Genomic DNA, 17,095 nt, shown 5'->3' with positions numbered 1-17,095 from the left:
AATACATAGAAAACTTGGATGGAACAAAAACTTCACCCAGATAAAACAGCAAGTTGATTCTTTTATCTCACAGAGCACAAAACCAAAAGTTTTGCTTAAGACTTTCCTAGGTGTGAAAACTGTGCTATGCCATCACAATAAAAATTTGAGCTTCTAAAAAGGGAGATGTTCAAATAACTTGAAAATATTTTTTAAATTACAAATAATTAAATAGAGAATGAAGTAAAGTATAACAGAAGGTCCAGATGATCTTCAACATAAAGAACTCTGCTTCAGACATGTGGAAATGAAGGTTAACAAGAGGCTTATACCACACTCATAAGTCCAACGGGCTGACTAGCTAAACAAGTTTCTAGTTCAAAAGATTGCATGGTTGTACATTCAAAATATGCAGCAAAGCACTTAATGGTAAACAGGGAAGACAATGTGTGAATGCACAATTCACTCATTCACCTCTATATTATGCTTTTTTAAAAAATTCAAATCTTAATCCCACACCAATTAATTAAAATCTTAAAGATGTGAACAGAAAGACTTTAGCAACAATAAATTTTATATACATACACAAGGATAGATCACATATATTACTATAAAATTATATACTACACAAACAGGCATATATAAAAGAACACATTCAGCTTGATTAATATCTCTGGATGAAAACTCACCTCTTTTAAGTGCTACCGTAACTTCCAAAAAATATATTCTCATACCTTTGCATAAGCAGTAGTTTTGATAAACCACTGTTTGAGGTATTTCTGTTCCACTTTTGCTCCTGAACGCCATGAGCAACCATTATCATCCACCTGTTCATTAGCTAGAACAGTCTGATCCACTGGATCCCAATTAACCAAGGCCTAAAAAAGTAGCAGGAAGAAAAAGTATTTTCAGTAGCTATTTCAAAGCCAGCATCTTACTTTTCAGACACCAGAAGAATTACCTAGAAACGTTCCTCGGGACACGGAGTTTTCTATGCTTTTATAACGTCCATTTGAATCAGTGACAGTGACTCAACTGAGGATGTTTTCAATTTCCACCTTCTCAGAACTCAGAAACTCCAAGAATGGAACTGGCAGTATGTGCCTTGACTGGTCATGCTAGTAGGATAGGCTGACACTTGAATATTAAATAGGTAAGTGTTTCAATTGACTGTACTGCAAACTACACAGTCTGATGTTTAACAGCTGTCCACCACAAATCTAAAAGCACAGAGACTGAGGGACATGAATAACTGAGGATCTCCAAACTGAGAGGACAGAATCACAAAGAAGTATTATAGTGGTCAACTATATTTCAAGTGAAAGAGTCAGTATTTCCTGTACATAACTTCTATTGAATGCTTGAATTGCTTTTGGAACCATCTTTCTTTATCAATACAAAAACATTAAAGAAAATTTAAAGCAAAATAAATGTTGGTGTTCAACTCTACAAACCTTGCTAACTGAAATATAAGACATAACACACTGGAGAGTGAGCAAAAATCAAACTCCCTCCCTCCAGTGCTGAACAATTTAGTTGATAATTTATCATGAAGGATCCAAGAATGCAACAGAATCCTAGTGGTCGTAACAGAAGGGGCGTTCCATATAAGACGTTAATTTGAAAAAAGATTAACAGAAAGAATAAAAAACCCAACCACACAAACCCCAAAGAGATAAAGAAGAGTAATCCATTATTTTAAGTGTTACTTAGTATTTGAATTAAATCAAAGTTAAATCAGCCTGACTGCAAGACAGTAGCTTCAGCTTCATTGCATTCTAATATGTTAGACATTATTTGAAAATTTCAAATGTGTTATTTGGATATGGGGAGAACTTAGTATCTCGATCTGAAAACAAATCACTCTCCTCACTTTACATTTTATGTATCACTGATGACCTTCAGAAATGTCCCGGTTCTCAAACAACTGATGCTACTTAGTTTTAAATATGTTACATATTCTTACAAAGAGCAAATATAAAAACTAGTTTAGAAATCTTATAGTGAGGACAGCAGGAAGACAGATGGATGGATCCTCTTCCTTAGGAATAGTGTTGCTGATTATCAGTGCATATGTGCGTGTGTGCACATGAAGTCTGATCACCTAAATCGATTTATACAAAATTAATTATAATGAAACAAATAAAAGTCATTCTTTGATGAAAATAAACTCACTCTGAAACAAAGCTTGTGTGAATTCACTGTGTCACTGGAATTCAAACTTTTTACAGTATGCCTATCTTTTATCTGTTACCAACCAATAACACCACATTGTCTCTTATAAAAGGCTTCTAAAACTTAATTGGGAAATTAAAAGCAATCAATATATTCCACTAATACAGATCTAATTTCTAGACTTTCCATACACATAAATTCTTCAGTAATGATGTAACATAATGAAGTTGGCTATAAAATAATATCTTTTAATCCAAAAGTTCTGAAAAAACTCACACCACTACATTAAAATAACAGCTAAAGAAAGATAGGTAATAAAATATTAAGAAGTAATAAAATGCCAGTTTCACAAAGCAGTTATTAGCATATGCATGTTTTAAACTGGCTATGACTCAAAGTTGAGAAAAAATACTGTTTCTGTTTTGCTGATATTGGATCAAATTTATGATGAAAATTGTAGAAGGTAACCGAACTGATCTATATGAGTACAATTACTTAGCATAATATATCCTCATGATTAATAATGGTAAGATTTATTTAAATAAATCAGGCAAAACAAAGCAAATACACATTTAAAAAGTCTACAGCTGAAAGGCCTTGTTTGCGAGTGCATTTTGATCCTTCCATCTCTCACAGCCTTTTGACTAATATCCAGAGCCTGGATATTACATTAAATCCTTTGTTCCTACTCATACTTCACACAGGCAACTTCTTGACAATGACAGCCTCTGAAAGCTGTTAAATGATACGTACACAAAGAAATCACAGTGCAAAAGTGTATAGAGACCACAAATTATTTAGATCTCCTCACTACACCAATGCAGACCATATGCTTTTAACATAGGATTCATCATCTCTAACTTCAGTTATCTATAGCATAGGTATCCATCTCTAGGTTTGGTGTCTATGGTTCCACTTCAGTCTACAGATACCTAAACGAAATCCAGAGTCTAGGCACAAATTAATCTCAATCGAAATTAGACACCCACATCTGGCCAGGTCAATAATCTCCATAGTACATTGACTAGATCAGTATTGCTGGAAGAAGAGAGAGAGGATTTTGCTACAGCGAATAAAGATGTCTTCTAAGGATGCTGCAGCACCCAGGCAGACACTGTTAACTCTCACTGATTCCAGCTCCCAGATATACCAAGCTTGTGTATCCCTACCAGGATAATCTCTGGCCAGACACACATACTCCTGTAACAGACTATTAACTAGACTAACACTCTACATGTATTATTTTTATCACCACAGTAAAGCTATGAATTATCTCCTTGTAACCACAATGAAATTGTAAAGCAGAAGACCAAGCTGTGGAAAAGTATTGCCTAACACATACTGCAGGTAGGCTGAAGACATGGGATAAATGCCTGCTTTAAGTATATGTGACTGAAGGGACCCAGGGCTACAGGTTCTCTCTGCCATCTGTTTCCTGCCAAAAAGCAACTGGTTTATATCCACCAGAGATTTTACTCCCAACAAGCAGACAGATGTTGATTTAAGTCCTCAAATTGATCCTTGATTCTTAAGAGGGAAGCAGATCCAATCACTGGTACCCAAACGCCTCCAAGATCCCACAGTACTGGGAGCCTGCATGCAAAATTTATTTTGCATATCACCACTGCTTCCAACAAAGCAACAAACCTTCATCTGGGATTACTTGTCAAGGAAACAAATTTACAGATAAAAATAAGTTTGTTGTGACAAAGCTAGGGTTTTCATTTTTTTACTACAAAGAAAATAACTACAGAAAATACAACACCCCTGCCCCCAAACCCAACATGTTAGGACATATCAAATATTTAATCTTTTTGCTGGTTGTCATTTAAGATCTCTGAATATATCTTGCCAATAGAAATGGAAGAAGTAGTTCAGTAACACCCCACCATTCCAAATGCTACCTTTCGCCATCTACCTCTTTCTCCGAGTTCAGAGAACAATTAGACGACGCCCCTAATTATATCCTATGGAGTTTCCTGGTTTCTACAGAATACAAATGAAATGCCAAAGCATATTACAGAAATCTTGAGTTTCCATTTTAAGTTAGAAACATTCACTGAATTGCAGCTTTGCTTAGGTGCAACTGTTCACATATTTTGGAACTGTGTTGCCTTGGATATACAGAGAATTCTTTGGAAAGCCCATTTAACATCTTTGTTTCACCTCCTGCTTAAGAAGTTAATGTAACTCTTCCATTTTCAGGTAGCCTGATAGATGTTATTTACAAAATGTTATAGGGTCAACATTTTTTTAATCTATTCTAAGAAAAACAGCTGTGATAGTCTTACAGCATCTAATAGATCTATAACATCTTGGAGATTACAAATGAGGTCTAGGAATTGGACAGTTAGGCACATGATCTCCAACTATCCAGTCCTATCAGTTCTGAGACAGCATCACAGTAACATACAGTTAAATAGTGTTGCTGCTAAACAGACTCCTTATGATCACATCGTCTTATATGTTTCAATGAAAGGAAATTTAAGACCTAGAAAATTCCATATTAAAGCCATGAAATAAACTAATAGCAGCTATATTCTGATCCTGCACTCCAATGTAAATCATTGACAATAAAAATTTCTGATTTGACTTGCTACATAACTATTCATGTTAGTTAATTACATTTAGAACTCACCTATATATAAAATTCAGTTATATATAAAAAAATATACTTTGAAGTGATTTACAGCCAATAGAGCATAATAAATACATATCCACTTAATGAACGTGAATGGACAATCCAGAAATGTGCCACGAGTGACTTGAATTAGTGCACCTGCAAAGTATTAAAGGTCAAAGTTTGTACCTACCTCTTTCTGATACACTAGCCCAGCTTCAAAAAGCTTAAGAAAGAGATATTGTGTCCATTTGTAGTACTCTGGTAAGCAAGTGGTTATTTCCTGCAGAAATGAAATAAAATAAAAATTCCTGAAGCTCTTTTTAGTAATTCCTTATGTTTTTAAACTTAATTAATTCAAGAGTGTATAAAAGATGTCACAGAGAAAACATAAATGCAATTTTGGGTACTGTTTATAATGAGTGATATTCACCTGTACAAAAACCTAGCGAACATGGGCTTTGTGTGGGTCTGATGTGCAAAGGAAAATTTCCCTGTTAACACGGGATATAAGAACCCTGTGAAATCAATGTTGATAGATATAAGAACAGAAAATGAATGGAAATTGCCACAGCTGTCTGACCAGGGAAACAGCAAAAGCAGAAGAAAGTAGAACTGCATCTTAGCCATGCTGCCTTTTCCTCTGTTGCTCAGCAATGAAAAACAGGAACAGTCTGTCAACTGCTCAGAGGCAGCTGAGAGCTGGCTGCAGCGAAGCTAGCAAACTGGAGGAGCCTACGGCAGAAGCAGTAGATCCAGGATGACAGCAGAACAGGACTGAGGAACTGAGGCTGCAGACAAATAGAGCACATGGGGCAGACGGGAATGAACACAGGGTAAGACTCTAAACTTCAAGATGAAAGACTTGCAAAGGATATGTCACAGTCAAAGGTCAAAAAAGTGACTATTTTAAAAGGTCAGCTTCAGGGAGGAGAAAGCTGTGGGTTGATGTCATGGAAAAAGTCACAAAAAAACCCCAAAACCCTGCATGCCAAATAAACATCTCAATATGCAAAGATGACTACAGGATTAAGTCATTATAGATTCTCAGTTTTCTGAACACAAGCACAGTGTTTTTTGGGCACAATGGATACACATACAGTTTCACCCACATATTTTGAAGTTTGGTCAAAGTGTAAACAACCATGGAACTTAATCTTTAAGTTCCAATTACAAATACGTAACAATAAACAAATCACACCTTCCTCCTAGACAGCCTTCCTATTTAACTTGGACTTGTTTAAAGAAGAAACGTTTCTATAAACTTTCTGCTTGACCACATTTGTACTTACTGAAGTGGAAGAGGACTACTACATTGAACTTTAAATCAAGAACTTCTCTTGGTTTTAGAGTTCCAAGGTTAACAGCCAGCCACTGATAAAATTTATTCTGTTTGCAAATAGTTATCAACTACGTAAAATAGTTCCAAAAGAGAAATGTCTTTCACCCAGGCTCTCCCATCACCTAAGCTTCCTATACACACAACATCAGGAATATCAGCTGCTATTCAAATGACATCTGAAACACTCTTAGCATACAAATTTTATTCTTTTTCTACAACTTTATATTCCAGTGCTGGAATGTTGCTTTGAACAATTAATAACTTTGAATAGCTATGCCTCAAAAGTGTGTATAAGAGGCTTTCAAGACCAGAGACATTTAATGGCAAGTCTTCTGCACAGCATGTGAAGACTTGGGCATGAAAAACAGTTGCTTGATTAAATCTTTGTGCTTTGCTCTGAAAAAAACACTTGACGAAAGTCTGATTCCCATCTCTCCAACTAAACAGCATCCATTTAAATGATGTGGGTTTTTTTCTCCTGTTCTGCCACATAGGGGAGTTCTCCTGCCAATGTGATGCCACTACAGGCAACAGAGCTTCATCACTGTTCTATCAGAGACAAAAGAAGAGAGACCTTTTGGTATAATTTAAGATTATGTCAGCAAAAGGCAAACGGGCAAGACAACTGAAGTGAACTGTCAAATAAAAATAGTAAAATGGACCAAGATTTGTCCTTGTGATCCTGAGCAGTAGATACGTGTTAATTGAAAGAAAAGGAGATGATATTTCTCAATCAAAAGAAGCATGTTTATATTGAGCTACAAACTACACAAGTTTGAGCTACAAGGTACCAGTTAACTCCTGGAAACAGAATCCCATATACATACTCTCTCACAGGCTGTAAATTGACACATTTAGGAAGAAACACAGCTGACTATCACTGAAGAAAATTTGCTCTGTGGTCACTGAGCTGCAAAAAGATCACTCAGGTTCATCATTTAACTTTATAACCTTGAAGGTTTGAAGTGACATTCGAAGTTGATGAAGAAAGACAAACTACATCACTACCAAGTGAAATGAGCTGCTGATGACAAGTCAGCAACTGTTCGTCAGTCTTAAAATGAGTTTTGGTTTTTTTCACTATCATTTAGCACACTAAGACTTAAGGTGAAAAATAATTTTCCATGTATGCCAGTTACTGATCTTGATTAAATAAATAATGTATGGTAAAAAGTTTCCATTAGGCTGCTATCATGTTTAGATTAAGGTGAATATTAACATACCTACTTATACTTTATGAGTACAGGAAAAGTTTGCAGTGCATTAACAGAACTGACTGAACTCAGAAATACCGAAAATGGTTTACACAAGAGTTTGCAAAATAGCATGATGGAGCCCTTCCACCCTGCCAAAAAATATAACTTTATTGCTTCTCATTTGTGAGCTGAGCACTAGCGTAACAGCATACATACAGAACTCCACATCATAAAGCAGTTCAGTGAATATATATAAACAAGATTTTAGCATATTTTTCCAAAGACAAAATGAATACTAAAAATAAGAATCTTTTTTATAAATATGAAATATGCTGCTCAGCTGCCTACTGCATGTGCTCTTCAGTGCTCTGTGACAGACTTAGTGATAACTCATCCCCCCAGCACATAAAATGGAAGGGATAGCATCTCCCTCTTCTCCCCAACCCTTTTCCTTTTGTCATCTTGCTAGTTAAAGAGTATCTGGTCCTGTCACCAAAACGCAACTTTATTCCTGGTTACTGTTACTCCTCCTTATTCCTGCAGGAAGGACACTCATTCACCAAAACAATTCATTAAATCAATTAAAAGAAACCACCTTTAAAAGTAGCCTGCTTTTAAAAATATTGCCAATATATGGAAGTGACAGATCCCTAACCTTACCAAAAACCGCCTTGTGTAATCCCTTTATCACAGCACAGCAATGTTCCTAACGAATAGCATAATGTAGTGGTTAATTTCTTATTTATTTTAGCAAGTAAATACTCAGCTATGAGACTAAATAGCAGTATTACAATTTAGATTTGACAGCAGTGCCACTTGGGAAGCAACCACTTCATGTTAAGGTTAAAGAGCTGTTCATTACTAAAAAACCTGAGGAAAAAACCTCCAGCTACCAAAAATATGAGGAAACTAACAGTAAAGAATCCTGGATAAACAAAAAAACGCCTAAATTGGATGGAAGTTTTTGGTCAGTAATAAAAAAAAAAAGTAATTTTCAAGTACCTTTTTTTATAAATCATCATTTGTTCTAAATCTATTCCATGCTTACCACTTTCTATTACGTAGCTCTGACCCTAAAAGTGTTTTTCTTTCTTTGTTTTTTAAGAAAGTTACATCTTCAAGCTACTGTCACGGCTACTGTTTTTAAATAAAAGTAACATTTACAGGCTGTGTAAAAGCGTTTATTTGTTGTATGATCCACCAGGCTTTGTGAATAACATAACTAGAATTCAGAGAAGTAATTTCCTAGTTTATGACTAAAAATTTTATTTCTAGCATAGTCTTATGCTATGCTGAAAATAGCCATGTTGCGCTTGATACCTGTTAAAAAGGTGATGAGGAGAAAAAGTTGGTATGGATTTTCTTCAAAACCTATGTGGGAAGATAAAACACTCTACAATCTATCATTTGCCTATTTTGGTATTAAAGGGCATGCACTACCTCATATGGAAGCATAATGATTTGAATTTCAGAGGTTTAGAACTAGATCAAACTACATTTCTGAATTAATTTGAATATTTGTATTTCACAGACCCTTAGTTTTATGCTTTATTAGCTACAAATGCAAATGTCATGCAGTGCCTACATTTTAGAGCATGAATACCTTCCCCGCAAAAAAAAAAAAGTAGATTTTTATCAATTATTTCCCTTTTTATTTAATTACAAGTAGGGTAACTGATTACCAGTGATATGTGGATAAAGAGAAAATTTAATAGGTAGTGCTCTGTCTACTGTTACAGTTTAATGCATGCTCAGGCAGTGCACGAGAATGACAACTTCAAGACTAAATAGAAAAATATCTGCACAAAGAAAATCTACCAAAGATTTAATCTTTTTTCAATGTACAAAGCAAAAGGAGTACATTTCTCTTATGCAAGAAATTATGTCACTCTGCACGCCTGGATTCAAAGGACTAAAAAATGTTGGCAGTATGAGCTACCTTCTAGAGGAAAGTTACAGCTGATAACACAGTGGTGAACTGATGGCTTACTGGGAACATGCATTCAGTCTGACGCACTCCTGAGTGAAAGAAAGGAAAAATGTTACGTGTCCTCTATCCCCTGCTGCTCATGGTATGAATCTTTGAAAATATTATTGCCTAATTCCCCTGAAAATCATGTTAAAAGAAGAGGCAGGCAGTTTACTGTGCTGTCTGGGATGGTATTTTGGAGGAATTTGACCACCAGGAATGCCTGAATTACTGTTATCTTAAAAACAAAACATAACCACAATGTTGTTTTTTGTTTTCTAGGTGTGTAAAATGTTTTCTTTTCAGAGACATTCCATCCATCCTCAAACCACACATTTTTAACTCTGGAGCAGACAAATATAAATATTCAAAACAGAAATGTTCTCTTCTCTCTTATTCATTTTAAAAATCTCTCCCCAAACCCATAAAATCATTCAAAAATATAACATTCTTTACTTGGGGCTCTTAAAATACCTTCATGTTTCAGGGAAAAAATATCAGACCACTACTAGTATTCAAAACTAAGGCAAAGTACTTACAGAGCTAATTTTATGCATCTAATTACCATTTTAGGTTGCTTACATTTTTTGTTTAGGAGAATGATTTTCAAGTGTCTCTGTAAGCTGGCTTTCTGAAATAATCTAATTAATTTTTGATAATGCTCTATTTGTGGTGCTTTACTGGTTAAGTAATTTCAGTAACTGCTACAACATAAAAATACTTTTGCATTTGATATGCAAGGCAGATGGAACAATGAAAAAACTCCAGATAAATAAAAGGAAACTTCTAGCATTCAAGGTGCGCTGGGGTTTATTCATAATAATTTTATCAAGCAATAAAGCTAGAACTAGTCTTCATATTCCTGCACAGGACCTTCTTGAACACTAGACACGACTTTATAAGCAGCAGGTTCTTCAGTGCAGCTAAATGCAGAAGGTATTAAAAATGCACTTTTTATTACTTTCTTACTTTTTCTTCCCCTTAACATTTGTAAAATGGTAACATTTATATAAGTTTCCTTCACATCATCTAGGCATATACTCTAAGCTTGCCACAGAGGACAGAGGCAGTTAACAGAAAAGGTTCACACCTCCAAAAGGCAATTCAGCTCACACTACGATAGGGATCTAAGGCAAGGGAATGTGTTCCCTCCAGCATATGTTTGCTAGGTACTATTCTGTAGCACAATGAAGCCAGACATTCAATCTACATCAATGAAATTAAATTAAAACCAAACTGTGGTGCTGTACAGTATTCTTAGTTAATTAGACTAACCCATATAAAAAGTTGTTTTCTTGTATTTTTCATAGGAGTCACAAACACTAGTGGGTTTATTTACATTGTCACAGTATTTTGTAAGACACTGATTTAGTGCTACAGAAGTACAGAATAATAAAAAAAATATATGTCTTACCTCAAAGAGCTCACTTTTAAGATAAGTACCTGCACAGCTCAGTGCATTGCTGTGCAAAGATGTTTGAGCTAGCCCAGAAACAGCACGGCTGAGGCAGTAAAATGCTCTTCCCAGCCTAATTAGCCTTGCAGAGAAGCAGGTTTTAACAGCCTGGAAAATACACTCTGCCACAGCTTAGCCACTCTGCTTCCAAAGGTAGTTCTTTCACGGCTACCTCAAATACTTGTGCATGTGGAGATCATGTAATCAAGCTATACGTCATGCATCATACAGTTTTTGCAATGAATAAACACATGTATTTCTAATGGTTACCATTCAGATCACTTTTGCTCCAGTTAATAAGGCAGGCTTTTTAGGCAAAATAGAACTTAACTAATAAGCTAAGGAGTAAAAACTCCCAAATCCATTGTGTTTCAAGAAAACTTGTCAGCTGTTTTAAAACCTTACCTTTCAAGGGAAAGGTAAGATCTATGCGTCCCTTGAGAATTCTAAACTCTTTTAATTGCACAACTGTTCAAATTAACTTTGTTGCTCAGCATCAAAGTTCTTTCCACAAGTATTCAGACACTTCTTAAAGTTCATTAACCAAAACACGGTTTACTAGAAAAGTGAAAGTAAGACTCAAAGAACAGGCACAGAGATAAGAAATTACTTTCCTTTGTACTTCCGGCCATGGTTTTCAGTAATGCCAGTTCCTTCTTCTCTTCTTCAGAAGGGAAGGGTTAAACAAATTCCATATGCAGACATGCATTTTCACAATTTTCTTGAAAGGCACTCTGCAACATTCAGCTCTGGTACAATCCATAATACAGCCTACACATATGCTTCCACTGTTTTGAAGTACTGCTGTATTACATGTACAGAAAATCTCTGAGATACTAACAGTTTTAAATATAAGAAAACAACTGTCAAGAATGTGTGCAGTACGACTTCCACAACAAACTGTTTATTTTCAGAGCAAATTTCTGGCTATCAAGGAAATGAAAATCCTACTAAAATGGCTTGTACTGAAAATCTTGCAATATATATTACATGATGAAATATGGGGAATACAAATAAACAAAATCACCTTCAAGATAAAAGAAAACAGATGGTAGGTCTCAGATTGCCAGAAAACTAATCCTTTTCCTTTTCAGGTCTACAATACTGCTATAAAAGTCCAAGATTAGCATCTCCATCACTCTATTCAGAATCATATTAAGATGATAAGCAGTGGTTATTGCTGAGAATATAAAGGTACTGACTGACTTTGATTCACTGGTAAATTCAATAACTTCACAATTGCTTCAAAAATTAATTTCTTTTTTATCTTGAAAATGACATTTGCTTATGTCTGATCATGTTGCTAAGGTTTCTAAGGTGAACATCTGATTTTTCAGCATCAGTGTTTTAAATAAAATTTCTGTTTTCCAAAATGGTTATGATATGAAACACCTACAAAAAATGCAGACTAATGCTTCAAATGTAGAATGACATAATCAAACCCCCATATAAAGCTACTAGCTTGAAACTGTTGATTATATTATAAAAACATACACATTGAAGAAAAACACTCCTCAAAACGTATATACACCTTAAGACAAAGGCATGCCGCTTCATAAATATCTATTTAGACTATTGCCTAACTTCTAACACAGAAAAGTACTACTTTGATTATCAGATGATGTCAGTATATCAAAAGTAAGAGAAGTTTGATAAGAAGCTTGAGAGAAGCTCAACTTCTCACTTTTATCAAGTGTAATTTTACAGTTTAACAGCCTAAACTGGTCACCTCTATATTGTGATAAATAAAATGGTGAAATTCCATGTTTTTCAATGTTCCATCATATCATAAAGTAGCAAACCTTAAAAAAAGAAAATCTTACCCTTTCCCATGTAAAAGATAGACCTAGTGCATCAAACTGTTCCCTCATGTGCTGAATATTACTGCAAAATAAAAAAATTAAAACATTTATTAACTTAAAAATATTTATAGCATAACGTCATATTTAAAATCAGCTGAATGTAGGGTTCTTTGAAATCAAAAGCACTAGCTTATGTCTAAACGCTATTATCTTACTAACAGTGGAACTCAAGGAAGTGTCAGAATATTAATCTTAAGTAGTTCTTTTAAAAGTCCCTGACATATTCTGGTTCCATTTTCATGGCTGTGTGTACAAAACAATGATTTTTCTTCTCTTGATTTAACCATTACTGAAAAGCATACATGGCACTGCAGCTTGAGGGAAATGTTCCTGATGCATCATTTCTCATTATTTTTAATTCTCTTTTTCAGCAGCTGAGACAAAGGGCACGCTAAAATCTTCACAATGCACTAGGATGTACTTCCACTATCAGCTTAATCCTAGTGTGTCCTGGAAGTGCTATCCTGGCTATATTTGGCTTTGGCTCTGGTGATCATGTGGCTATAGGATGAGTGGAATCACCATACTCATTCAGTGAAAGACGTGCTCTACAAAATGTTCTCCATACCCTAATCCACCAGCGTTTTTGCTTCCCTCTGATCAACAGGCTGATTACACCAATACAGAATCACAGAATCACAGAATAACCAGGTTGGAAGAGACCCACCGGATCACCGAGTCCAACCGTTCCTACCAAACACTAAACCATATCCCTCAGCACCTCGTCCACCCGTGCCTTAAACACCTCCAGGGAAGGTGAATCAACCACCTCCCTGGGCAGCCTGTTCCAGTGCCCAATGACCCTTTCTGTGAAAAATTTTTTCCTAACGTCTAGCCTAAACCTCCCCTGGCGGAGCTTGAGGCCATTCCCTCTTGTCCTGTCCCCTGTCACTTGGGAGAAGAGGCCAGCTTCCTCCTCTCTACAATCTCCTTTCAGGTAGTTGTAGAGAGCAATGAGGTCTCCCCTCAGCCTCCTCAAGAGCTATCCCTTGTCTTTGAACATGAATTTGTGACTCCATTGTCCTTTTAATCATACTGTGGCTGCAAAAACAGCTGTGCCAAAAGAAAGTAAGTGGTGGGAACTTGTATATTGAGAGGTGACAAGGAACCCCCAAACTTCTGGTGGCAGCACAGCCATGGATAAACTCAGGTCAACTGTGAAAGTGCAAGGCTAGACCTTGCCCCTAAATGATTATATTCATAATATGAAATGATATGCACCAGAATATACAATGAAGCTTTAGTTTGAAAACATACTAAAACCAGCTTATTAAAATACAACTTCACAGTATCAACTAGAGACCCATTGTGAATCCATTCACACACTTCAAAATCACTTAAAATTTCTTATGGACTTCAAACTTCCTATTAAAATGCATTATGTCAGATAAAGTATCATCTGTCCTTCCACACTGGCTAATTTGACAGTCATGATATCAAGAATTTAATTCTGACCCAGAACAAACTTGCACTGCTGAATAACTGAGTAATGCAAGTATTCTGTATTAACAGTTGCAGAGTCCCAGTTACACAAGAACAGGCCTGCCAGCAGGGTCATAGCAGTACAGCTATACCAGAAAATCCTCTTAAAGACTCATAGCTTCCCCTGGGAGAAAGCATACTTTCAGTAGTACTGCTTATATTAAATTCCCACTCAAAATGAACCATATGAATAAAAAAAAATTTCAAACTTCAGTGTATTTTCACAAAGCTTCTGCCATTATAATAATTCTTACTAACAAACATTTCATACAAGCAACTGTCTTCAATTTGGTTTATGTTTTTATCCCTAGCTTTGAGAATTTAAGAAGTAAGAATCAATTGGAGCTCTTTTTAAATCACCTCTTCAGAACTTTATGATGATCTGAAATCTGGTTGTTCACTCCTAAGCCAATTCAGTTGAAACACTTACAGTGTGTCCCCTTTTACATGGGTGGCTGGCTCTGCTCTAGGGATAACTAAAACATATCAGGTTGCTATCACACCATCAAAGCTTCTCATTCAGTTCAGTCATACCTGCTGCAGGCATGAGAAACATTCAGGACAGGGACAGTGAAGAAAATGGGAGACAGTGGTCAGATTTTAAACTGCCTTCCTTAGTATAACAAAAAAAAATTGGTATGTAAATAATTTTCCTTTTTGGTTGCTGTAATCACTCTCTATGATGTGTCTCAGTTCGTTGTTATAATTTTATTATTTAACTCTTAAAATCAGACAATCACTCTTTTCAGTACAAAGGAAATTTCCAAAGCAAAATTTTCTTCCAGGAAACAACATCTTGTTCTTGAAACTACTAGCTGAACTGCTTTAAGTATATGGAACAACATGCACCTATTTACAAGAAAAGAGAAAAACCAAAAAGCCCAAAAAGTAACAGAAGAAAATCAGGTCTGGCTGTGCCCTGTCACACGCTTTTTGATATGACTGAGCTTAAATGAGACAGGCTGAGCTGATAGGGCACTTTGTTTTGCAGTTTCTCTTTCTCACACACTCTCTGCTTTTCTGTTCAGCCAATTCAACTCAGTCAGATGGTAGAACAGCTTTCTTCTGAGTTAACAAGCTGAGTCAGTTCAACAAGATGTTCTACCAAGTGCCAAAGCTAGTATAATAGGTAAGGATGGTCCACTTAATAGAGAGGAGTGGAAAACACTGACCCTTTTGTATTAACAAGTACTTAATGTCAGTCTCGTCTCAAAACTAGACCTCTGCTTCTTTGTGCCTCATTTGTCATGTAGCTAAGGATCACAGTAATCCTCTATCCGGTGCAGGTTCCATCAAGATAAATAAGTTAAAAATGAAGCACTCAGATAAAACAGATATATAGATCTGTTTTACAGCTGAGCTTCAGTAGGTTTACTGAAGGAAGACAAAAATCTTCAATTTACTGACCATGCTATAGCCAGCCATAACTGATAGCCCACAACACAGTGATGTTTCAGACTTTCAGAAGAACAAAAACAGGGTTTGGTGTGTCAATGGTAACTGGTTCTTATGCATATTCCCATCTAATACATACACAAAGGAAATTCTTAAAAATGAATACAAATAATTCAGAATGTGTGCGCAATGCACTCATGCGTTCTCCATAAATGAAATCAGTTACCATCATATTTTAGCTGGAAAAGTGTCAAGTATCTTAATATGAGACCAGAAGCATGAAAAAAACTTAAAAGAAACAGTATTATCAAAGAAGGAAATGAATCAAGGTCCAAAAAGATACCACAGCTAGATTACTGCACCCAGAGCACAACGAACAGCTTCACTTAAAAAGACTGTTTTTGTGAATCATTTATAGAAATTAATGGTTATTTATATATCTTCCTGTCTTTAAAGAATATTAGGGGAACACAACATCCTGTTCTGTGGTCTGAAGCTCAAAATTTTCACAGCTTATCACCTTTCAAGTCCCAGTCTCAAATGAAAAATCTTTCTCTTTTGTACAGTACCAAAAACTGCTAGAACACCTAACCATGTAGCTTGTCATTTTCAAAAGTGAATTCTATCCTAAGATATAACTCGCCATAACGAAATCCTGATCTGTCTTATTCACTGATTTAGGTGTTTGAGAAATGTCACTCTTTCAATATTCTACCTTTTTACAAGTTAAAAGTAATTGAGATGAAAATCATCCTGATACACTTGTTTCTCAAAACTGAATCATCTGCAGTTCCATAAAACACTGGCAAACAACTCTGGTTCTTTCTGTACCACCTCCCTTCTACTTCTACGCTGGTTTTGCTCTGTTTTGTTGGTTTATGGTGGCCACAGTACAGATATTCATGGTAGAAATGTTTTACTTAAATTCATTAAAAACTACCTTTGTGTCCAGCTTGCAGGGTGAAGCCCATGTTCAACTGCAGCGTTTTCTGCTGGTAAACCAAATGCGTCCCACCCCATTGGATTTATGACCTATTAGCAAAAAGGAAAAACACAATTTTACATAACTTTCTGGATTGGCATCAAGAACATACGCAGGCCTCTAAATAACAAACGATGTTTTGCATCCCTAAAATTAACTGGTGTTTTGCATTTTAGCATTTATCTTGTCTGAATTGAATTTCGTCAAAACATGCTCACCTCAGCTAGGTATGAAGCACACTTGCTATCTACAATGTGATGACAGAGGGAGCTTAAATTATCACATAATAAATCCTCACAACTATTTCAATACCAGGTTAACAATGCCAAAAATCAATCCTTTGTAAATTTGTATGGTGGCCAAAATCAGCATTAACGCTAATGCTAAACAGAATCAAATATTCATCCTAAAGAAGAAGAAAGCAAGCAAAACTAATTGAACCAACCATTTTATAATTGTACCTGATGTGCAGCCTACTTATTTTTCTTTTTATTGAAGCATAAAAAGAAAAATGCTCTCTGATAACCTTAAATCCAACAGATAAAATGAAAAGGAAGGGGAAATCTGGTTTTGTCAAATTTTACTAATTTTTTTTTTGTAAATACAGTCTGCAGAGCGACAAAATGCATTTCATGAC

General features: G+C 35.7%; 1 protein-coding gene across 1 annotated transcript in view; it reads right to left on the bottom strand.

The window, feature by feature from the left end:
• Positions 1–17,095, bottom strand: part of LARS2 (leucyl-tRNA synthetase 2, mitochondrial) — an 87,448-nt gene that overhangs the window by 56,089 nt on the left and 14,264 nt on the right. Inside the window, exons 4-7 of the mRNA XM_069860002.1 lie at positions 16,417–16,508; positions 12,561–12,621; positions 4,968–5,057; positions 714–857 (exon numbers count right to left, since the gene is read on the bottom strand). Coding sequence (XP_069716103.1) covers positions 714–857; positions 4,968–5,057; positions 12,561–12,621; positions 16,417–16,508 — 387 coding nt within the window. The remainder of the gene's footprint in view (positions 1–713; positions 858–4,967; positions 5,058–12,560; positions 12,622–16,416; positions 16,509–17,095) is intronic.

Source organism: Phaenicophaeus curvirostris, chromosome 6, assembly GCF_032191515.1.
Source record: "Phaenicophaeus curvirostris isolate KB17595 chromosome 6, BPBGC_Pcur_1.0, whole genome shotgun sequence".
NCBI lineage: Eukaryota > Metazoa > Chordata > Aves > Cuculiformes > Cuculidae > Phaenicophaeus > Phaenicophaeus curvirostris.
The sequence above is the reverse complement of the archived record's forward strand: the minus strand, read 5'-3'. Positions and strand labels throughout refer to the sequence as shown.